This window comes from Genypterus blacodes, unplaced genomic scaffold (assembly GCF_046128005.1).
Source record: "Genypterus blacodes isolate CSIRO-AG114 ecotype Tasmania unplaced genomic scaffold, CSIRO-AGI_Gbla_v1 ptg000010l_1, whole genome shotgun sequence".
NCBI lineage: Eukaryota > Metazoa > Chordata > Actinopteri > Ophidiiformes > Ophidiidae > Genypterus > Genypterus blacodes.
In genome coordinates, this window is record NW_027466824.1 from 97144 (window position 1) to 122402 (window position 25259).

Genomic DNA, 25259 nt, shown 5'->3' on the forward strand with positions numbered 1-25259 from the left:
AATTGATTAATTGCAAAGATGCAACTTCCAGACTTACCAAGCAGACGCTCAAATCTCCCCCTACTCCCCCCAAAAGCCCCCCCCCACACACACACACACACACTTCCTGTAGTCTGTGGGGCTCCTAACACAAAGCCAGAGTCACAGACACACACAGCACTTCTCAGACACACAGTCTCAGTGTTTTTCTATCAATTTTATTTTTTTTCATACGAAACAATTCAATTCTTCCAGCGTCTTTGAAGTGTGAAATGTCTTTTATCACGAGTTCTTATAGTACATTCAGTTAATGTTCATCTGAAAGAATACATCTTTGAACTTGGCACTTAGAAAACAACAACAAAGAATTGTCACCTTTATTCATTTAGAACAAAATTTACAAAGCCATTCAAACAGTCATTTTTTTTTTTTTTTATACTTTTGTCTGTTTTTTAAACTCAACTGTTGAATATTCAAAATACACTTTTTTTAATGTTGCTTCTTTCTCTCTGTACTTACAAATATGTACATTAAAATCTCAGCAGTGTCCCGTCCTGCATCGTCCCGCTGACTCTTCTTCTTCTCTGTTAATAAAAATCTGCTTCCGTCTATGTTTTGTTGACGGTATATCCTCCATCCTGTGAGCACTCCGTGTTCCTCTCCATCCCTCTGTGAGTCTCAGCCAATGTTCTGCGTGCTCAGATGGATGTCCCGTGGCTGGGCTCGGTGACTTCTGGGATGTGTCCTCCTGGCACTGGCTGGTAGGACATTGGCATGGGCGTCTTGACTGGACTCTGCCTGAAGAGCCCCCCATTGGGTGCCCTGTGTTTGCAGCGGATCGAGGGCATGGTGGCACTGCTGAGGGGCAGGGGCAAGGTCCTGCCGACGGCTCCGCCCAGTGTCCTTCCGTGACTCTCGTGGAGGAAGCTGGTCACTGAGAGTGGCGGCGGCCCCCGATGGGAAGGGTAGTCCCGCACAGACAAGGCCTCCAAGGACTGGCTGGGCTGCATGCTGCCAATGTCCAGAGCAGAGATCTCGATGGACTGGCCCGGTAGCTGCTTGTGGGCCAGGTCCTCGTCCAGGAGGCTGTTCAAACGCTGGTGGACCTGCTCAAGGTTCACTTCTTTGTCCTGGAGACGGGCGGGGGAGCAAGAGAGACGCGGAGGCGATGGAGAGAGAAGTGAATGAGGAAAGATTTATGATGAAATGGAGAGATCGAGTAAAGGACAACAGAAGAGAACACGGTTATTTCATCATCTTAACCACATGCAGACATAAGAAGTCAGCGCTGTCTAAGCCTCTAACCTAACGCCCCTACTCATTACATTGTCAGTTTGAATGCAGCTAAAATTATAGTGAATTTTAGCTGCATTCATCAAACCCGAACAAGTGAACATCAAGAAATGTTGAGCCAATTCCCTAAATCACTCTTAATTACCGAGACTGGAGCTAAACTGTGATGACGAACGACAGGAAGTCTTGTTCTCACCACAATTACATGTCAATGTGTGGGCGGCTCGTGAAAAGCATCGGTAACATACAGACTAAGACGCACAAATCCAAATAAGCGGTCTTCATGAGACAATAAGTTCAGACGGACGGCGAAACAGTCATTAAAGTGGGTTAATTAAAGACGTTTATAGTCATCAGTGGGGCGACACAAATGTGCCAGAGGAGAGAGAGAGAGAATGCCAAGTAGAAAGCACAGAGTTGTTTATCAGCCGAATAGAAAAGAAGAGATTCTTGGCTTCCCACTTCCCTCCATGCTGCGACGGCGCCTCACTCTATCTCCACGCACCCATTTAAAGTCCAGCCACACTGGAGACAGACGAGACAAAGAAGACAAATAACAGGGGGGGACAATGGGGTGAGATGACAGATGAAGTGCCTGAAATGTACCCCTCTGTCCTACCCACATGCCCGCCCCTTCCCTTCAGCTACAGCCAATCGTCTTCCACCGTGTCGGCCCGTATGTCATTACACGTCAACGGAGCAGAACCTCTTCTCAGACTGTAATCCCTCCTCAGCTGCCGATACTCACAGGCAGTGATGGATGCTCACCTATAGAGACCTGGTACTCCAGACACTGACATACTATATAACCATGGCAACTTGTCACCAAGACTAAATGGCTGATCAATATTGGATTTCATTTGAAATATCCATCTTAATGCTCACATATGGTTAAACTGTCACCGTGGGACACAAGCATGAATATGTGTCACACTCACACTGCTGGGTGTGTGTGAGAGTGTGTGTGTCGTTATGAGTGCAGCTGCATGCAAAAGACTGAACCTTACATTCAGCGCTGATGAACTTAAACTCTCATGGCATGGATGGAGTCTGCTGTGTTGTCAGGACAGGGCTGGGCCTTATATGGGCGTGTCTCTCCTTACTGCACCGCCGGGACCGTCGCGTCTAACAAAGGCAGGGGTGTGTGAAGGCTTCGATTATGCCGCGTCTGCTTTTGCTCACACTTTAGTTTAGGGATCCATGTCAAGCCTTAGTTGTGGACATGCCTCAGGCAGAGGGGCTGTCCGGCCCACTGCAGCACGGTTAAGTCACAATTCTAAAGCATTTAAGACTTGAATGGATTAGACAAAGAGCTGAAGCACTTATTGACTCAGAAGCGTAACTTCAGTAGACACTTGTGAATTTCCAGTGATGAAACACGATATCTGTTACTGTCATTCCAAAGCTGTGCCTCTCTCACATTGCAGGTGACTCTGATAATGAGTCCATGGGTTTGTTCTGACAAAGAGAAGGCCAGGAATTCATATTTTATAACAACGCAGGAGAGAGAAACACAGCGTGGACTTTGGCGCAGAAACCTGAGAGAAGTCTGTAACAAGCACCCAGACCTCTCCCAACATGAGAAGGAATCAACAGATCACATGATGTGACTCATCAGGGCGCAGGGGCGCACCTATAACTGGGTGTACTGAAGCTCGACTAAATCGGGGCTGGCATCGGCGCCTGCTGGATCCATAAAGTAGAGTGTGGCAGTGGCATCCCTGGGCAGGACTGGGGGGCCCGGGGGTCTGGGTCTCGACCGCGGCCTTGGCGGGGCTGGGGGACCCGTGGTCGCCAACACGGCCCTGGTCTGGATTAGCAAACCAGGGCCCGGGCCCTGGGCCGACGGGTTGTCGGTGGTCACCTCTTTGGGCTGCTCTCTCCGGCAGTGGTTGCTGTTCCACCAAGTCTCCAGAGCAGCAACCAGGAGGGCCAACAGGAGACCTGCGGCCAGGATGCAGAAGACGCCGGCAAAGCTGTGGAGGCGCAGAGCCCGTCCCTCTGGCTGGGCGTCTGCGTGGCTCTGCAGGTCACAGCGGCCTTTCTTTGGCCACCACTTCTGCTTGAGGATGTCCAGGTCTCCTTTTTCCTGAAGCTCCAATATCCTACAAAGAACAAATTCCATTATTTCAAATAACTGCACAATATCAAGGAGTAGGAATTAGTTTTTTCTTGCAGCAGTCTAGCATTTACATTGAAATAGGATTCATCATGCAGACTCCCTGAGCAGCGGTGTTATGAACATCATCTTCATCTCTAACTGCTCTAAATATTTCATGTAGCTGAATCACAGCTTCTCATGCTGTTAGCTGCATGTTGCCTTGGTTGCTAATGTCCACCAGTGTGTGTGTGTGTGTGTGTGTGTGTGTGTGTGTGTGTGTGTGTGTGTGTGTGTAATATACCCCTGTCCAAGCATATTGATTGATTTACATTTCAGCTGTCAGTAATCTATCAGAGGATCCATTTGCCTGAATCCTCACATTAGCATTGTTTTACACTCCTGTACTGCAATATGAAACCAAACAGGGTTTTGGTATCTGCAGTCTGAATCTGCCTCTAAATCTCATCAACTGTTCCTTGACCCGTGTCCCACCTGCCTACAATATCTCATTGAAATCCGTCTGACAGACACAGCAGCACACACACACACACACACACACACACACACACACACACACACACACACCATCTCCTTGGCAGAGGTGATAACGACACAGGAGACTGGATAAAATATTCAATCAAACAAAACAAAAGCATCAATTCAGATTATAATAATAACACAGAGCATGGAGAGGAGGAGGAGGAGGAGGAGGAGCGGAGAATGGAAACCTTCACGTTGTTAGGCTACTGTGACAATAATGTGTTGCCTGTGGAATAGAATGAATAACAAAGCTTCACCCAGCAGAAATACTCTCTGTTAATATGTTAACATTGATTCTTAGCTCATTAAAGCCCCCCACAGATGGTGGGATGCTATTAAAAGCTGCAGTTCTATAGCAGCAGGGGGAAACGCTGGGATATTGACTCATTGTTGAAGCAATTACTAAAACCTAACAAGAGCTTTAAGAGCAGCTCTGAGTAAGCGGAGGGAAGAAGAAGAAGAACAATAGCAGCGTGGAGATGAATTACCTTTTGTATCAAGATGTATAAGCTTCAAAGCAAAAAATGATCAAATGCCGCATTCAGTCGATTAGTTAATGTGCAGAGAGAGCGGGAGAGCGGGAGGAGAGAAGGATGGATGGACGCGGTGGAGGAGGAGAATGATGACGGCTGAGTAGAAGCACAGGCGAGACAGTGAGTCTGTCCCACAGGAGCGCTTAGCTTTCTGCACAGTCATTACTCAACCTCTTCAACAGTGACTGGCACATACACACACACACACTGGAACAAGACTGTGTGTTCATTCACGGCAAAAAACACACACACACACACACACACACACACTGATGCACACACAGCTGCCACAACTTTTGACGTGCATTTATTTACACACATTTATACTCATGAAACATCACGCGCCCGTCTGCCCACAAACGTTGGCCGCTTCTTTTCTGCCAGGCCTGTGATGAATCTGAGATCTGTTACCGAGGCGATGTTTGTGCTTTATAGGCTAATCGCTCCTTCAATGTCTCACTGATGCTCGGCCAGAAGGGAGATGGATTTCGTTGGCCCCGATTTCTATCAATTTTGTAAAAGTCACACTAGAAACAATGAGAGCGACGTGTTGCTGTTTGTCTGGGCGGGAGAAGCCGCCGCCCCTTCCACCTGTCAGCCAATCATACATCACTTAGTGCTAATGTTGTGTTTGCAATCATCTATTAAGCAGAGTGAGATGGCTTTGTGCTTCAATTCTCTACACAGACAACATACACTCCTGTGTTTGTGTTGTTTTCTATCTCTTCTTTGCATAAAAGTCAAGGAAAAAATCTGTCCTCAATCTCTAGAATTTGTGAACATGAATTGAATTGGATTTAAAGATATAGAGTCCGGCTTCCATTGGAGGACGGTGAACTCAGATTTGGGTGTGATTGCTTATGTGAAGCCCAGACAAGCTTCAATCAATGAAAAGCCTGCCCACGTACTTCTGAGAGAAGAGGTCTCTGTAGGGGCTGCCGTGCTGCAGGGCCACGCCGTAGCCTCTGGTGCTCAGGCTGTTCCCCGACACGGTCAGCGTGCAGTCGTCGTCTGTCAGGGCGGCGTACTCCACCACCGCCATGTCCCACAGGAAGGCGTACGACTCTCGCTTTGCCTGGAGATTGCCAAAAGAAATTGTCACGTACAGGCAGGAATTCAGAGAGAGAGAGAGAATGTGTGTGTGCGCTAGTGTGTGTGTGTGTGAACCTCATCAAAAGTATTTACGTTTGGCTACCCATGAGAACAGAACAGAATAGCTGGATTTCCTTACAGAGATGATTGCTGCGTTCTCTTTCGGCTCTGATTTGCATTTCTCTGCATGCAGCTCCTCTCTGCTCAATAACACAGAGTGAATACTTTATAAAAATGTGTCGGCCATTATGGATTTGGGTCCTGGTGCTCCTGGTCGTCCCCCTGGCCTGGTGTCTCTCTTTAGACGACCTTTTAATCTCACATCTCATTTGGACTACATTAGGTTCTAACATTTATGCATCAAAGCCGCAGAAATGCTTGAAGAAACTCAAACCAAACGTAGTAAACACACACACACGGCTGCACAAACACACATCAGAGACTTTCTGTGACAATCTACCTGACGACAGAAAGAGCGACAGGCTGGAGTTTCTGCTTTGCTCTCCACATGGTGTCGTGTCATGAAGTAACTCATTTTCAGTTGTGAATAAAATGCTTTGTGTTGTGTTTGTATGTTGATTAAAACACACAGACTTGTTTTCATTCATGGAGCTGTGCAGTGCCAACTGGCCCGACTACACCAAATGCAATTAAGTGCTAATTAAGATGGGGAGCCAGTGACAAGTGCATATGTCTCATGTTCACTGATTATGCCTCAATGTGCTGTGCTGTGTGTGTGTGTGTGTGTGTGTGTGTGTGTGTGTGTGTGTGTGTGTGTGGGTAGTAAACGGGTGCATAATATTCCTTTCAGTAGCACTCTTCTTTTCTTGTAAGTCTCACAAATTAAAAATGTGATTTCCCTCTAATAACACCGTTAATTAGTCTGAGTTTAATCTGATTATGTGACAGTAAAAATGAGGATCAAGGATGAGGTCATATTACCTCTCAGGTGAAAGTATGTTAATTAATTAATTAATAACCGATGTTCTCTCTCAGTGTTTCATTATAAGAGGAAGCTGTTGTTGATGTTGTTGTTAAAGAGACAGAGTTCATTTGAGGTACTGTCACTTTAAGGCCACACTGTCTCTTTTGTTATTACCTGAAGCAGTATTCTACTATATTACAACATGAAGAACTTCATTCCCCTTTAATCACAGATGATTAGATGTTCAATCCCTCCCTCCTCATTTGAAACGGGACCCAAGCGACTCATCCTCACCTTCTTGATGCCCTCAGGTGGACTGGAGACAGAGTTGTCGAAGCCGTTGTTCTTGTTGATGGTCTTCCAGAGCTCGGCGAACGTGCTGTCCTGCTCCAGCGGGTTGGTGCCTTTATTCTGGAAATACTCGTACACAGCTGAGTCCTTCACGGTCCCGTAGACCAGGTCCGCCTGCTTGGACAGGTCCTGGAGAGACCTGTAGTCGTGGTTACAGTTAGGCAGTGAGCTCACAGCATCAGAGTCAATTAGTTCACAAATGATCCTTCCATATGAGGAACGCATCAAAAAGCCAAACTAGTGCCCCAGGTCACATCCTGTCCAAGGTTCCACTCTATAAGGAGCAGGTGTGCCATCATTACTATCCTGTTTCCAGCTTTAAACCATTTCCTGACCCGCCGGTCTGCGTCTTTCCCCGCTCTTTAAAACTCGCTGCACGGAACCAGCTAGTGTGTAACTACCACTTCTCTCGCCGGCACTCAGGGGCCAATCACCAATCAGCGTGCTCTTTATTAAGCCAATTAGCAGCCACTGCAGAGCGCGGCCTGCTGCTTCTGCCACCATCACCGCCACCTTAACACCACCGCCGTCCTGAGCTCATCCTGATCCCGGGCCATGATAACAAACTTGGGGGATTCATTTGCTGACCGGTTATGGGGTTCATTCTCCTAATTGGGTACGAATCCCCACACGGCGTCTGCTAGCCCTAATCTAATCTCCCTTTTATATCTGTAAACGAGTCTCCCCTGATTTAAATGCTTATTATGCAGATGTTGTGTGGGAGCAAAGAAGAAAGCCTTCTCCTCCGTGTCACAGCTGGATCTGAAAGTGTTCCGATAATTGCCAGTTTTGTACAGCATCTTATTTGCTCAATAGCATCGCCCCTGTAATTAGCGTTCGCTTCCAATGCAATCTAGCAGCCAGATTAGCTCCTTCCTTGACTGCTGTTAGAATGATATGTTTGACACGCAGGCACATTCGCCATACTTCTTTAGAACATTGACACGCCGCAGCAGAAGCAGTCTCTAATTATTTTCCCTTAAAAAGGTGAGAGAACGTGATTGTTTATCTGCAGGTGCTGACGTCGGGCTAATTCAGCTTTAATTAGCCACCCAGCTGGACCAGATGAGGGACGGTTGGGCGGGGAGAGAGAAAGAGAGAGAGAGAAACAAGCTCATACTGTAAAGACAGACGTGGGTGAGTCTGCTGTGCTGAATGTTCAGATTTGATTGTCACGCCGCATAATTGTATGTAACTACATTGTGATGTGTGTGTGTGTGTACTGGACGGTGGACTCAAGGTAAATAAATCAGTGTAAATATGTTTCACCAGCTGGGGTGGATGGAATAAATGAAAGGAGAGGAAAACCACACACACACACACACACACACACACACACACACACACACACACACACACACACACACACACACACACACACAGACAGATGGTGTCCCACTTTATCAAATGGAAACCACTCAGATTCGATGGTATTGGTGCGTTTACAGCACCGGCGCCGTCTGACGTCCAGGGCCGACTGAAGACATCTGTCACGTAATTCTGTCTTATTTGCTTCTTCTTTATTTATTTATTTTTACTCATAGCAGAGCAACAAAGACGAGATCAATAGAGCAAGGTCCAGACCCAGAGACCTCTTCATTAGCTTTAATGGATCAGATCAGACAGAGAAGAAGAAGAGGAGGAGGAGGAGGAGGACAGAACTACAGAGCACCACACACACACACAGGCAGGCTCACATGTATTCTTGTTAGTTTGTAGTTTTTTCTTTATCCCTAATTTAGATAAAGTATCTGGATCTATATCTCACTTTAAGGTAAGTTGTAAATATGGGACTTTGTTTTTCACCTCCATTTCCCAGAGCGTCAGCTTTATTTAAAGGCTTATTTACAAAGAGAGGAAGAGCTGCACAGCGTTTCAAGAAAGCTTTAGTGGCCAAAGCATTTTAATACAAGCTTGATAAGTGCACTCATGAAAACAAATCAATACACACACACACACACACACACACACACACACACACACACACACACACACACACACACACACACATTCTTAGCATTCCCTCCCTCTCCCCACATGTGGCCATTTGTCCCGGACAGACTCGATGCAATCAAAGCCTCTGTGGTCGCTCTTTTGGGAGAGCGAGCACACCAAATTGGATTCAGTGACAAATGAGGTTTGGCCTGAGGACAGGCGAGTTGTTAGGCAGCGGGTCAGACATTACAGAGCAGCACACTAAACACACGCAGATAAAGCTCCAGTCTGAAGAAGTGAACAGCACCATTAGTTCACCGCGCTTTAATGTCCACAGACGCACTGCTACGTCTGGAAAAACACGACTGCAACGACAGCGTCTGGGAATAAAGTGTGTCAGCAGAACAGACCAAACAGTCAGAGGTTGACACTGTGAATCCTAGAGGAGCAGGCAGCCATGGAGGTTATCGGTCTGCACTGCACTGCAACACAAACCCCCATCCTAATGATTTAGTTTGCCAAGAAGGTTTGAGCCACATTCACATCAATATTAACGAGTAATTACTAAAAGACATCATTTGTTTGCTTTGTTAATGAATCCTAATTGAAAGTGAAGGCCTGTTGTTCACAAACACTACGGATGTAAACAAGCAGCAGAACACATCGCTGAGGAATAATGTGTGTGTGCAAGTTCACTGCTGTTTAATCTGTGAGTTAGAGCAGATTCCATACGTTTACATTGAGAGTCCCCTGCCACATACTGAGACCTTTTACAGGAGCGTTCCTTAGTGTCCTTACCTGACGGCGTTGTCCATACGTGACACGGTGAGGTAGGCGGCCAGGTTTGCCGTGTAGGACGAGCACACGATGAGGGTGAAGAGCCACCAGCTGCCCATGACGATCCGCAGGGCCACCGATCCCAGGATGGAGTCGTTACCTAAGGACGGACGAACGGACGAACACAGACGTGATACAGAAACAGGAGTCGGCTTTATTATCTTGTACCCTGCGTTTCCTGTGTCCTTGTAAATTGCTCCGGCACTCCGTTCACACACTTCATCAAACAAAAAGGAGAACCAATAATACGGCCATAAAACCAGAGTGACCCCCAGTGCCTCACATAAATCAGCCCCGGGTCCCGGCTCTGAGTACTGCTCGCCTAACACAACACATACAAACATGTAAGGTCACATTTAAGCTGCCATTCTTTCACCTTATTCCCTCTCGCTCGGCCTTTTCAACATTCTCTCCCTCATCACTTACATCTTACATAATTTGCTATTTAGGTTCCGTCTCTGTGAGAAAGTTCGCCGTGTCACGTTAGCTTAGCGTCTCAATCTTTGGCGCTCCCGTCAGACGCCGCGGTCGCCCTCCGCGTATCCACGGGGAGCGCGCGAGACGGTGCCAGAGAAGAAATGTCAGAATACATCCTAAATTTGAAGAGTAAAGCCGTGGAAATGTCACCTGAAAAGTAATGAAAACATATTTGTCTGAGCGCGTCAGGAGCGACGCGGCCGCACATTCAGGGCAGCCGGGGCCAAGATGGAAGCCTTGTCAGATGCATAGCAGTCCGGCATCAGTCATCTTTATTACATATGGCTCTGACTGATTTGTTAATGTCATGGAATGTGAGTCACCCAGCTTGAGAGTGAACGTTGACCTTAGCACGCCGCAAAGGTCAAAGCCGCTGTGCTGCCGTCTCCTTTATCTCCTTCATCTCGGGAAAAGAGAATTGATTAAAATCTCTGATCATAACAAAGTGTTACTTTCATCATCTCTGTCTGTCTTTATGGGAGGAAGGGAGGGAAGAAGGGAGGGAGGGAGGGAGGGAGGGAGGAGGAAGGCCGATCGCCGTTCTGCCTGAACAGCCGGGGAGGAATGTCAGAAGGTTTGTGTGCGCTCGGTTTCCTCCACGTGAACATGCCGCCAAACACAGCCAAGTGTTTTGAATATCATCACCAAATCATCGGGGGAGACGCGGCTGCCAAGTTTACTCTCTCACACACACACACACACACACACACACAGAATGGCACATGATGCATCAGCGGTCAGATCCGTATCAAAGTCACCTACGTCAACCCAGAGAAAAGGGAGAAAAAACGCGGCGCCCTTGACGAGAACAAATGTAGGAAGTTGGAATGCGAGCCAGGAAAGGGAAGAAAAAAGAGGGAGAAAAAAGGGAAGAGACACGGGATTCTGCTCCTGCTGAAATATGGTGGGTGTTGGACTTAAAAAGGCTCACAGGCACGCGGCCAGACGTTGACAAATGCAGTTCAGGCTCTTAACATCGGTTTGCTGGAGTGGTCATTTATCCAAACGGGCCGTAGCTGGACCTCCACCAGAACCTAACGACGGGAGCATCTCCCTGACAAGGGCACCTTCAGGAGACGCCACGCTCAGGCGCCGTGCCTCAGACCGCATCACTGCTGAATCAGCCTCCACGCTCACAAAGACTGAACTTCTCATTCTAATGGCCCGTCCATGATTTTAAAAACCACTTCACTTTGTTCTGTCATTTAAAAATTCCAATTCTTCATCTCACCGTCTTAGAACACTTTCTCAAGTCCTTCCAATCACAAAGGGCTGAAGGTGGCAGGTTCTCCTTCCACACAGACGTCACCTCTACTTCTGATATAGAATAATATGTATTTTTGTCCTTAAAGTGTCGTCTATTATCTTTGTCTGAAAAGGACTAAAGGTCAATTTAAAGTGTATCGCTTATCTTTAAGTGATGTAAAATTATACTTGCGCGTCTTAGAGATCGGCTCCTTTTAGGCCTTTGGCAGATAATTAACTTCCCCGTAAGAATAAAAGTCCGAGTAAACTTACACTTTAGATAGTTCCCGGCATGTTCTAAAGCTATTATTGTCCTGTTCTTGATTGGACGCCTGGAGGATCTACAGGCCAGTTCCCGTGTTACTATGGTGACTGGCAGCTGAGTGGGTGACTCCTAAGAGGTCTCTATTGTTGTCTAGTTTGGCCGGAATGAAATCCTCCCCCAACCCAACGTGTGATTGCGAGCCTCGGTGGTTAAACTAGCCGTGTCACGCACCTTGTTGCACAAAAGCCCCGTAGACGATCCAGATGGCGCTCTGAAGCGAGTTGGAGGCAGAAGGTGGAGGATGTCCCCCCGCGTTGTTCTGGCAACGCACCGCCTGGATGCGCCTGAGCAGGAAGATCATGATGCCCACCACAGGAATGGCCGCCGCGATGCACGCCCACACTGCCAAGTCAAACGGCGCCAGCAAGGAGAAAATGTTGATCTTCTCCTCAGACTTGCGCATCAGGATTCCCACAGAGTAGTCCAGGTAGCGTTTGCTGAAGTCCACCACGCTCTCCCTGTCCGGCGTGATGGTGATGGCTGATATGGCCAAATCTGCCCTCTGGGGACACAGAGGCACATGAGTCATTTACACGTAGAGTTAGGATGAAAGAAGCTGAACCTGAGTGCAGAGTTTCATCTTCAGGATTTGTTCCGTTTGTACTTGTTTAGGCCGTTGGATTGTTTATATTTTTACATTATCGGCATTAAAATGTGGTTCATTCTCTGATGAAATACCAGAAGTTTGACACCATTATGATGTCACCTTATGTGTAGAGTGAGTCTTTGTTACAGAACACACACATTCACGCTCCTGCAGAAGGATCCCTTTGATTTACGGATCTCCTGATTTCCACTGAGGCCATTTTGGTGACACAACAGACCAAACCTGTGATTTGGCTGGAAATTGGAGGAGAACAATCATCGAACAACAATCAACAATCAGCAGGAGGAACACTGTGGGGTTTTGGTGATGACAAGTACTTTTCTAATCCAAACTAACATCTACCAACTCCTCCAAGAAGTTCTGCTGTGCACATTCACCTTCATGCCTGAGGGAGGAGGAACCCGGTGACCTTTGACCTTTATAGCAACACCAGAAGAAACTTTATTTGTGTCATCTATCTATGACTCTATTGTCCACGTTGCCGCCTTGTCCCTGATAGACGACATTATCTCTCCATTGTTATGTTGAAATCAAAGTATCGAGCTTTTTCCTCAGACTTCCCAGAATCCTGTTCAATCTGGCGCTACAGTTCTTTCAAACTCCATTCAGCTGAGATGCTACGCCGCTTATCGACACAAACTTAATCACACACAAATCATTGCTGCCATTGCTGAGGTGGCATTGTTCGTCACAGACTGTAATCACAAACACTTTTTTTCTTTGAATGCCCTGCAGAACTCTCAGGAGATGGGAGCGTTTCATATTGTGGGGCGGCGGTGATGAGGTCACCTGAGGTCACGCCTGATCTCTTGCGCTTGGCAATACAAACATTTTTGCATTGGCGAGGCTGCAATCAGACGCTGTTTATCTCCTCTTCCTGCCAACTCAAGCACACTGAATTGTGGACACAGACTCTGTCGGGCCGCTCGCTTGTTCCCACTTTGACTCAGCCTCCAATTCTGGCTCCCGTTCCCAAACAAAACAATGTGGCCTTCCTCCCCGGAAAACCATTTGGACCAGAATCTGACAATGTATTGACTTAGATAAAGCAACAAACCTTGCCAATGAGTTCGCCAATCATGCCATTCCAGGATCCGTTTGGCAGCGCCGAGCCGTACTTGCCGTCTCCGACTTGGTAGATATCGTACTTGAAGCCCAGGATCTTGGCGAGGGCGTCCAGGACGTCGATGGAGAAGCCTTTGTATCTCTTGGGCTGGCCCAGAATGTTCTCTGCCACCATAACAAATGGCTCTTCCTGTTCACAAGGATATTGCACGGCCATGTTAGGGTACTTTTCTGTTTCTGGAAAATGCATTACTGTCTGGGCGCTAATGCTGAGCTATGTGAACGCGTGTGTGTTTTGTCTCCACGCCCGCCATTTATCCCGGCGCCCTGGAAAAGAGAAGAGCATATGTGTGCTTAATCATAGGCGTGTCATTTATCAAGATGCTTCCTAATCTCCGCGGCGACCGACCTGGCAGCCATGGCGAGGACACATTCAGTCATCTTTAGAAGTTGGCGGTGACACCTTTATGAAGAGCTTCTAAAGTCATCCGGATTAAACTTCATCTTAATAATAGAGTTTCCTGCGCAACTGTTGACCTGGAACACGTGGCGCCATGGCAACTACGACGGTTCATCAGCCAGAAATTGCCATTTTAAATTTATAGCATCCAACCAATGGTTCTTCTTTATGGTTTTCTCAAAGTGTCAGGGTAGAATTAAATGGGTGGGAAAGAAGGAGGAGGAGGAGGAGGGGGAGGAAAGCGAGAGAGAGCGGAGGAAGGAGGAGGCGAGGGACAGAAATGGAGAGGGAGGCGTCGCGCAAATGACTTGATTAAGCGACGCCGCCAGGAGCGAACTGAGTGGAACTTATGTGAATAAATACGGTGCAGGTAAATCATGCGTGAAGAAGAGGAGCGGAAGTAAAGTGAGGGCTGGTAAGTTGGGGGATAAACCGCCGCTTTGTCGGGGTCGAATTTAACGGCTTTGTGATGCTGCCGATCCGCCGGGCGGGATGAAGACGAGGACCTTACAAATCCTTCTTCGAGCGGGGAGAGAAATGGCCTGTGACTGTGACAAAGCGGGGTAAAGTGGATTAGGAGGAGGTCCGGCCCTCTCCGTTAGGACTCGGCTCACCTGGGCTAAGCTCGGCCTGCAGATTTCCAGGATATCGCCCACGACGACGACGGATCAACGGAGAGACGCATTAAGAAACTCCATGTAAACAAACGTCTCCAGGCTGCTTCTTCTTAGAGTTCATCCTTGTTTTGCGTGGGCGATTAATTCTCGGGAACACAAAGCAGGGCTGAACCTGTGTGTGTGTGTGTGTGTGTGTGTGTTGCTATAATTGCCTTTAAACTCTGCTGGTTTGGTAACTGAGTCAGATATTTGCCTACTCAGGTCGCGTGTTAACACATTCACTGCCCTCCCACCGACTCACCAGCAGCGTTACGATCTTCAGTGTCACTCCATGCATGCCGCTCTCGATCCGGTTCTCCTTCAGGCTTCCGTTCAGACCGCGGGTGGAATCCCACGATGCCAGCTAACGGGGAGAAAGAGAGAGAGAGAGAGAGAGAGAGAGAGAGAGAGAGGAAGAAGGCGTGAGAGGAAGATGTGGGGCGAGAAACAAATCTAAAATGGCGTTCTGAGGGCCAAACAGAGGCAGCGAGCTGGGATGAAGCCGACCGTCCTCTCCGATATTTGGCGACACTTAACATCGACTATGCAGCGTCTGTTTAAACACCTGAGTTGGTTACCAAGACAACAACAATTCCATTCAACCTGAATGCTGCAGGGATGCGCTTCTAGCCAATGTTTTGTAAGCAAGGCAGAGTATACTTTACCCAGAGGGGGGGAGGTGGTGGTGATGAAGATGAAGAAGGTGGTGGTGATGAAGATGATGATGATGGTAACAAGAGGGAGGGCAAGGGAGACCACGGGTGGTGTTAAATAAAGCAGTGACACTGAAAAATGCAGAATAACATTTGAAGAGGGGTCATTGTCCACATTTACACACACACAGCTGAGTTTGTAGCTGAATTCTAAACCTTAAATTAGAAGCAAACACACTGAGGCCCAGGGTTTGGAGTTGTAGAGACACGGAGGATCTCTGCACTCTGCCCCGTCTCTCAGCAGGTCGCTCTCTCTCACACACACACACACACACACACACACACACACAAACACACCGCTCTGCATTCAGTGAGAGTCGGTCCAGTCGGAGTGTTAAAAGAAAGCCGGGCCCCTGAGAGAAGATGGCTGCGGACGTTTCATTCAATATTGAGAGAGAAAAAAAGTTACCGCGATCAAAACCGGTGAACACGAGTGCAGAGCTGAATTGTGAAGCTTGAAGATTTCATCACAGGTCCTGCTGCTCGGCTTTGAAGGCGGAGATTCATCAAATATTGAGGCTTTTGCACTCTTTTAATTTCACGTGGGGATCCTTGGTTCGGGTTTGAAAAACATCAGCAGCAGACATTTGGTGTGTGTGTGTGTGTATTTCTAATTCACTTGTTGTCATGGTTGCAAATTTCTATACTTGTGTTCTTTACGGTGAGAGGGGAGCTGGAGGAAAGGAAGGAAGGAAGGAAGGGACTAGGGCTCACCCAGAAGTTAGGAAACTGCACAGGCACAACTGGATCTGACAGAAGATGACTCGAGGAAGAGTAAACAGTAATTACTATGTGGATGTGACGACCGTGAGAAGAATGGAGCCGTCAGAAAGGGAGGACAGGCCAGCGGTGGCATCAGACAGAGAGCCTGACAGCGGTTTGTTTTATTCACATTGTGTTATTGTGAGCAGAACCTTTGAAAAACAGCAAACTTTAGCCTCTGCTGTTAGTTTGCATTGTTTATGTTCTGCTCCTTTATGCTGCCACTGCAAACTGCCTGTGACTGATGTAAACAACACTCACTATGCATGTGTGTGTGTGTACAGGAGGATGTGTTTCTATCGTAGATGCACTGAGCCTGAAGACCTGTGTGTGTGTGTGTGTGTGTGTGTGTGTGTGTGTGATATGGCAATCAGTGTATTCAGTGTGTTCATTGTAATGTTGCGGCACTCGAGCTCCAAACATACGTGGGAGATTTCTGCAATCTTCCACAGGGGAAAAGAGTGTGATTGTATTTGCTTGTCTGCTCTGTGCATGTGGATGTATGGGAGCCTGCCGCTGCGGGTCACCTGCGTGTGTGTGTGTGTGTTGTGTCCTGTGTGTGTGTGTGTGTGTGTGTGTGGCGGGCGAAATGTCATGCTGTGTTGCTGTCTTCGCCCGGGCTATTTTCCTCTTGAGCAGTTCCATGCTTAGTGGAAAACAGTGAGCAGTCTGTGTTCTGTAAACTGAACAGCGCCGCCGCTGAGGAACACTTCAACTTCACAGAGCTGTGCACACCGAGTCACCCGGCGGGAAGGTCACACACACACATACACACACACTACATGAGATAGCAACAACCACACACCAACACAGTGGGCATTAAGTGGGAACATTGTATTCTGTGGAGGCTCTAACTCTCCATCTTGATGTGATGTTCTTGTGCTGACTCGTTAGTAAAAAGCTTGTTTAGCTGCAGAGAGACGAGAAACTGACCTCTATGACATCACCGGGGTAAAACATCCTGTCGGTGGTGAGGACAGATTTGAAAACTAAACCATGCGGCGCTGCTGAGGGCCTGAGCTGAATTCACTGAAAAGGTCTAGCGGAGGCGACGGCATTCAGATTTGCAGCTTTTTGTCCAGAGCGCTGAAGGAAGTGGACTTTGTGATGTCATAGAGGTCAGTTTCATTTCCTTCACTCGCTCATTATGCACAACATCGCTCCACAAGACCGGTCCACTGCATCCGACTCAGATTCCTCCCTTTTCCACAAAGACTAGACACCTGCAGCCACATGAGGACATTCTAAACACACGCCGCCGACGCCAGCATCCCCCCCCCCCCTCCCTCGCCTCTTTCTTCTCTTCACGGCTGCGAGGATTTAACGTTTTGGATTGTTCTCCTGTAAACACGCGCGGGGGAATCAGACACAGATTGCACCTCCAATGCACAAAGGCAAGAGAGAGCAGCTGCAGAGGAGAACTCTCCAGAGAGACGACACAAAGCCGCACACACACACACACACACACACACAGATCCCCTTTGATAAACTTTTTTCCAATGATTATTGAGGTAATGACATTTTGGAGTGCGGCGTGCCTTTTTTCAAAGCCGCACAACAATAAGCGCCACGGCAATTTAGCAAATGCTCATGACGCACAATAGCTTAAAAACCACGGCCTGTAATGGGAGCGAGTAAATGCCAACGACCTCTTAAAAACGCCCGAGCGATCAAACCTTGGATTCACTGCGGCCCTCAATTATTCCCTGCGAGTCGGGCCGGGCGCTCCTGCTTCCTTTTCACTGGACGCCTGTTCGTTCTTCTGGCCGCTTACGAATCGACGAGCCCATCATGCCACCGAGCTTCTTATTGAGCCGCAGCTCTTTGTCTGGCTCACAGCCGGATCGACAGAATCCTGCACGATTCTTCCACCTGCTGCATGTGAGATCAACCTGCACAGCTCTGTGTTTACTTTACATATCTCGCTTCCCCATCAAGCCTCTTTTTGCTTCTTGAGAGGGGGGTAAAGCTGGAATGGCGCCCGTGTTATTATCTCTATCCACCTGGAAAATAGTGATGAGTAAACCGGCCGTTTGATTTTGATTTGAGCGTGGAAACAGCAGACATGTTATCTGGAGACGAGCAGGGGAGAGCAGAGATGGCTCCCGTTGGTAATTTGATCCTCTTAAAGCGGGGGGGGGGGGGGGGGGGGGAGAAGAGGGAGAGAAATGAGATTATGATCGAAATGGGAACCACTCAAAGAAAAACACAGCAGGAGAGCCGAACCATGCAAAGGGAACCTTGAATGACGACGCCTCTTCTATCTACATCTCAGGCTAATGGCTCCTAGCTGCGATCTGTGTTTAGATCAGGTGAGAACCTGAGAGCGACTCACGCTGCCGGCCTCCTCTCTCTGCCGAGTAGAGATCTGACTCAAACACATTTCCAGCACAGAGGAGTGAATTCCTAATCCGGTTTTCCATTCATCACGAATGGGAGCGAACGCGCCGGCTGAAGCGAGCGGCTTTAAGGGTTTGTGACGTCTCCTTCTCTTTACTGTACTGCTGTCATGATGGATGAGGCGGTAGATTAAGGGATGTGCGGGTGAGAAAATACATCATGCACTTTACATCCAATTACCAGAGGGTGTGGAGAGGATTTAGATCAGGCAGGGCCGCAGTGAGAACAAGCTGAAGTAGCCTCTGCTCCTTTAATGGCTTCCTGTTAGTGCACTCGGCTCCGATTCCCACCCGGCTACAGGTCCACACAAAGTATTACAGAAGTGCAATTATCTGCAGGAAAGGAACTTCTAGACACTTTCATTCTGTGTTTCCGTCGGAGAAATTGCAGACCTGTAATGATTAAAGGGGTTTTCAATCATTTATTTGTACGACTAATCAGCGAGGGAGAAGTTTCCAGGTCCACAGGTGCAGAGAGAACTTATCAATCACACTATCAGCTGTGTTACAACACCGACCTTCCATTTCTCCTGGTTTGAAGTCCGACCCGGTCCCTCGCTCCGTCCTTTATCTCCGGGCAGATGGACGTGAGGGCAGCGCACCAGATGGAACGAGAGCTTCCACCGCCACCAAACTCAACGGATCCACAGCCGTTATCAAACACTGCAAAGTCAGACCCAGTTCATCTACGGCTGCCAGGCTCGGGCCCGTCTACGCCGGGACGAACCCGATCCAGTTAGCAGAATTTGTGCCAAATTTGTGCCGGTATTTAGTTCCAAGAACTGGACTGCAGTTGTGCGAAAAACTGCCGCATTTTTCATGGCGAGCCCGTTGAGGATCTGGCAACCGGACACGGTGGATTTATGCGGTTGTTGATCTCCGCCAGGGAAGAGAGATGGAATAAGATGTTGCACTGGGCATGGGATTGAAACCGAGCGGGGCCAAGGCATCTGCTCATGAGCAAAACACACATGCGATGTTAAAGAACACATTGTGAGCTAAGTGCCGCAGCAGCAGTTACGTTCAAATGAATCGACTTTCCTCTACGGAGCTTCATGTAAGCTGGAAGTCATTAGCAATATCTGCTTAGAGACGAGCTGACACATCAATAAGAGCAAATTGGGAAAGCAAAACAACAACAACAGCATCGATCACTCTGCAGCAGCACTAGATGGTGGAGAAAACTCACAGTGGCCATCCAGGAAATAGTATTTCAGTCTTCATTACAGTTTCTAAAGCAAAAAAACCACCTCATCTAAGAGCCATCAGGCCGGGGAGAAAATGGACTGAATGCAGATAAACGATGATGGAGCGAGTGGAAGCTAGAGCGGGCGGAGAGGAGGGGAGAGATGTGGAGGAGAAACGGAGAGGAAGGAGAGGGGAGAAGTGAAGAGGGGAGACAAGAGGAAGAGGAGAAGGAGGGTGCCTGATGAGATGAGAGGACAAGATAAGGGGAGAGAGGGGAGAGAGGGGAGGGAGGGAGAGGCTCAGATGTGAGGAGGGGACATGTCCCCGCTGTGAGGAGTCCACTCAGAGGACGCACACACACACACACACACACACACACACACACAGGGCCAGGCCGTTATGCTGCAGTGGAAACGTCGTAATGCTGCTGCTGCTTTTTAAATGTGAAAAATAAGAATAAAGAGATATTTTATTTTTACCCAACACAAAAACAACACAACGATCAAATCCAACATAAAAGTCAAGGAATCTGCACCAGAATTAAGCCAGGAAATGAGTGAAGAATCTGGTAAATAACAGAGATAAAGAGAGGGAATGTGCCTCACTACAGAGGTCAGGCGAGGTAATGTCGTCATGGCACCAAGGAGGAAGAATGAAAAAAAAACTGTCACCCACAGAGTTCAATCTGGGGCGAGGTGGAGGGAACTAGCAGAGCAGAGGGAACGCAAGGCTCGAGAGGGGCACAAGGCTCGAGAGGGGCACGGCGGGGAGCCAGAGGGACGTGTTTAACTCAGAAGGGGGTGGCGGGGTGGGGGGGTGGAGCAGTGTAGGCGGGCGGTGTTAAGGTGTGAGGGTGAGAGGCGCTGGATATGTGGCACAAAAGGAAAGATGGAGGTTTTACAGACGTCCTCTTTATGTGCTGGCCTGGAGTGGAGCTGCTGTCAGATACGACTCAGAGGTCAGCGGTCTGAGCGTTTAGCCGTAACCACGGTTTCATCCACACAAAGCCCCCAGGTTAGCCAGTGTGGAGAGCGGCGGCGGCGGCGGCGGCGGCTAGCAAGGTCCCGATGAGGATCAGCCTCAGCCTCAGCTCTCCAACCATTCAGGTCGGGGGAGCGTTTCCAGTCTTTCATGTTGTTATCTCATTTGTTGGGACAGTGAGGGTCCGGGGCTACATTGATCCTCGCCCCCCCCTCCCCCCGGAGCAGAGCAGTGATAGGCCAGGCCGCGGCTTTGACAGTAAACATGTTAGACACTGCCAGGAACACACAATGCTCTGCCTGTGTATGGACATCCTATTATAAGGGAGCGGAGGGTCCATGAATGTGCGGCTGCTCTCTCCAGTAAATGGCTCTGCCAAGTGGAAGGCAGACACGCAGACAGACAGGCCAGGTAATGAACAACAGCAACTGAATGCATTTGGCATCCCATTATCTGGCCTTTCTGTCCCCTTCTACCTCTAATGATTCTGAGATGCATGCACCCACACACTCCCTCCCCGTGCTCCCTGGCCTCTTTCCCTTATCTGAGAGCGACAACAAACACCGTGTACAATATGTCTGTGTGTGTGTGGATGCAATGTGGGGCTCCAGTGAGTGTTTGTGTGTTGCAGTGTTTGAAGCGGTGACACTGCTGGTCCAAGTGTATACATGTTTGCGTATGTGTGTGTATGTGTGTACCAAACACATGGCAGTTCTCCTTGTGTGTCACTCCTTAGCTTACTGCTAATGGCCACATTATGATGGATGAGCTTTGTGATATCAGTTAGGCTAAGTGGTGATTAAATCTTCATTACTGCTGCTGGTCAGTCCTGCTGCACAAAGATTGCCAAGAAACTCAATTTCTCTTCATTCCCCCAAGAAGTCGCTGACTGAATCAGGACATCCACAGCTACAAACAAATGACAGCCTATGGGCACACAAACAACACTCTCCGTCCCTCACCTCAACTCTACGACACTCAGGGCTCACACACTGACACATTACCCACTGGCTATTAGCATCACAGAGTACAGCAGACCTCTGTGCTGCGGAATCATCACACAGACTCAAACACACTGAATCATGAACCTGAACTCAACATTTCCACCAAAGGAACTCGTCTCTGAATGATCTGGTTCTCAATCTGGCTCCTGGTCCGTTTTCATCCCGTTGCTGTGCAGACACCTAGATCTAACAGGTGTGGACTCTTGATCAGGTGATTATATCAAATCAGGTGTGTGTGTGTGGGTAAAGGGTAGAACGTCTGCTGCACCTTTTAGTCACTAAGAACAGGATTGAGAACTCCTGCTTTACTCCAGTAGCTTTAGAATGCAGCAGCATCAAACCCGACGGCCCGCTGACACATGTCAGTAAGGTGTCAACGTCTCGCCTTGAATCTGCTGCTTCACAATAAAGCTGCTTTTTCTACCAAACCCAGCAATCTGACACAGCAGGGCTCCTCTCATTTAATGCTGAAATAAAAGAGCCGGGTTCTGAACCCTGAGGATCAAGCTGGAAGCCCTGATACAAATAAGACCAATAGCCCTGTTTATGTGTGTTGCTATGGTGCATTCTACCAATTGGATCCCCAGGTATTGGTAATGGCACCCAATCTGTTGCCCCCTGATGATTTGTGGAGCCATAGCTGCAGCTTTGTAACATCCATCTGGAATCAAAACCTGCAGGTCACTTGGCTTGGAAAAAGCTGGAGCCAGACGCTGAAATGTGGCTGGAGGTTAGCCGGGTCTCTGAAAAAGAGTTTACTTTTATAATTAGCTCTCTCTTCATCGTGTATGTTGTTGGAAAAACTTTAAGAGAAGCAGTTTTCATCGCTGATGTCAGACAAATGGCCTGAATATGAATATGCTGCCAAAAGCTTCTGAAATGGAGTTCTCACAAAGCTCTAATCACGGATCTGTGGTCTAACACACACATACACACACACACTCAGGACATGATAACAGTCGTTTCCCTTTTGTTGAATAAAATATGAGGCAGCAGCACTCTGGAAAACATTAGGTTGACAAAAAGCACAGCTCCCTGGCTCTTTCTGACACACTGAAAGCATCAAAAGACCATTAGTGAGGCTGGGAGTTACACCTTGGTGAAGCAGCCGGGCACAGCGCTGCGTCAGGACGGAGGAGAGCATGAACTATGAGGTGTCTGTTAAATACACAAAGTACTCCGCACTGACCCGTTTCACGTCTTTCCCAAAGGTCTCGCTGTAGCTGGTTCCAAGAATCTCAAATTGCACGTGGGAATTAGACCCCTCCGCCCGGAAGTCCATCATCCCTGTCAGGCCGCTGATCCGTCCCTATGGCAACAGCAAGCAGAGGAGTTACTACATGAGGTGGTCCCATGGGAATAATGTTAGTGATGACAGTTACTGTGTTATTACCGGTCAGGCAGTTGTAGCACGACCCCCATGTGACCATTTAGAAGCTTTTAGCTCCTGAACTCTGACCCATACCATATTAGAGCGCTCTCTCCTTCCTACCAGCTGCCATACATGTGTGTGTGTGGATTAGCAGCATGAGCCAATTAGAACATCCATTTAATTTTCCTATAAATGGCTGTGAATTAGCATTTATCTATAGGTGGAGCTGCAGGGACGGGAGAATTATACATGTGAGAGCAAGAATTAGATATTCTTAGAAAATCGTGACCACCACCAGCCAATCAGCATGATTGATAAATATGATAATGATGTCGACATCTGGTCACATTTGAGATTAAAACAGCATTACTCTGCAGGCGATTGAAATTTCCATAATCAGACTTAAATTAAGACCCTCTCCAGTGTGTGTGTGTGTGTGTGTGTGTGTGTGTGTGTGTGTGTGTGTGTGTGTGTGGCCTTATTTGAATGCATGAGCGGACACGCTAACACAAGCACGGTGTGATCAGTGCCCAGAACCGGAGGCAAATCCATTCTCTGCTCAAACAGGGAGATCGCACATAATCATCAGCTAATCAGTTATTATCAAATGCTTCTCTAATTATTGATCTGTGAATGTGAAAAAGGGGTCATAGTTGTTCAATGAGCTTTCCTGAGGAGTATTTTGAGAGTACAAATTAGATTTTGAAATGCTAATGCATCACAGTGGCCTTGGTGTTGTGAATACAAAGGCAGAGTCCTGACAGAAGCAGGCATGTGAGTAGATACCTTCTGTATCGTGTCCAGCATGGACCATCCTCCGTTCCAGGGCTTGGTGGACTTCCTCATGCAGTTGAGGCTGGCCATGCTGTGCCACTTCCTGTCCTCCAGTTTCCTGTAGAAGGCGTTGGCCAGCATCAGAACGCTGTCGTACAGGTAGAGGTTGGACACCTGTCGGGATGAAGACAAACGATTACAATAAGACAATCCTGATTTGGATTGTAGTCTAGAGTAGACTGAAGTATGACACCACACACACTGCCCTGCTGGGAGGAGGGAAGGAAGGCGTACGACTCCTGCTGCTTACTCATGCATGCACGCTCTGCAGAGCTCCGGACCTTTTGTGTGTAATTGGGTCTTTTGGCTTCTCATCAAGATGCACCCATGACACATTCAATGACATATTCACACTTGGAGGGACGAAGAACGGAGGCTGATCTGCCTAACTATCACCCAGTGTCCACACACAGCCAGTCACAATCATATGCCTGAAACCTTCAATGTCAGCACTCGCCCTCCGTCCTGCTGCTTCCATCCAAACACTGCTGCACCCCGCCGGGTATCACATGCAGATCCTCCCGTCTTTAGTTTGACTTTTTGGATTTGATGGGTCCTCTGGGTCACGCTGAGGCCAATAGTTTTTAGAGCAGAGGAGTCAGCCACAGCATGCACACAGTTCAAGTTAAGTTCAGAAGAGCCAGACGAGCTAGAACTGTTTGCATTGAGACTTCATACGCTTTGGGCTTCACTTGCCTTTAGCTTCCTCAGTAGTTGAACTGAAAACCCAAGTCAAATCCACTCTGAAAGCCCTGGATTGTAGAGGTGAGGCCACATTTGGCAAGTGTGGAGGAAGTGAATAGAGGGAAACTCTTCGATGTCTTGTGTTGTTCAGTTGCTGATGAATGCTTTAGCTGCCATTACCCGATATTTAACCCTCTTTCACGTGAATTATTGAGATGTTTGAGTGCACACACCACATGGTTTTGCCATCTGTCTGGAGTATGGATGAAAAGGTATTTGAACGTTTCAGCAGAGCTACAGGGGACTCAGTCATTATATTCCAGATGGATCGTGGAATGGCAAACTTTAAGACACGCTCACTACTTTCTAAACAAGGTGGAGCGGGAGGCAGAGCAACTTTACAAAGACTGACAGTAATGAAGGGTCCAGCTTCTTTACTCGAGCTCTCAGTCATCTTGAGTTTACCTTAGGCTGGAAACCGGGTTTACTAATCCAGAATACAAATCATAAACAGCATAATCTGTTAGCATATAGCACATAGCATGGAGGCCTTTGACAGGCTCATCAGCACTAGCATACCTCCGTACTGCTTTTTGTTACGATTTGCCTTGACAAATTTAATTAAATGCAATTTTATTCAATTCTGCAATTTATTCAATCAGACAGAGCTCAGGTCATTTATATTCATGGCCATTCATGTCGATCAGAATTATCCTATATTCTATCTATCTTCAGTTGCATATGGAATTGGTAATCATTTTATAACAGATTCATAATTTGCATTTCGTACATGGGTTGATTTTCCCTTTTTTTTCCTATGTAGAAAGTCCATTATCATACATGATGTATGAGCCCATGGGGCCAAAAATGTGCTAATATGCCCACAGAGCTCTCTTTGACC

At 47.8% G+C, this 25259-nt stretch overlaps 1 protein-coding gene across 1 annotated transcript in view; it reads right to left on the minus strand.

The window, feature by feature from the left end:
• Window positions 1-207: 207 nt before the first annotated feature.
• The window catches only part of LOC143007662 (glutamate receptor ionotropic, delta-1-like), a 65228-nt gene continuing 40176 nt past the window's right edge, over window positions 208-25259 (minus strand). The window contains exons 5-14 of the mRNA XM_076159083.1: window positions 23627-23788; window positions 22658-22777; window positions 14684-14785; window positions 13298-13495; window positions 11805-12135; window positions 9548-9686; window positions 6758-6953; window positions 5355-5521; window positions 3137-3377; window positions 208-1109 (exon numbers count right to left, since the gene is read on the minus strand). Coding sequence (XP_076015198.1) covers window positions 678-1109; window positions 3137-3377; window positions 5355-5521; window positions 6758-6953; window positions 9548-9686; window positions 11805-12135; window positions 13298-13495; window positions 14684-14785; window positions 22658-22777; window positions 23627-23788 — 2088 coding nt within the window. The 3' untranslated portion in view covers window positions 208-677. The remainder of the gene's footprint in view (window positions 1110-3136; window positions 3378-5354; window positions 5522-6757; window positions 6954-9547; window positions 9687-11804; window positions 12136-13297; window positions 13496-14683; window positions 14786-22657; window positions 22778-23626; window positions 23789-25259) is intronic.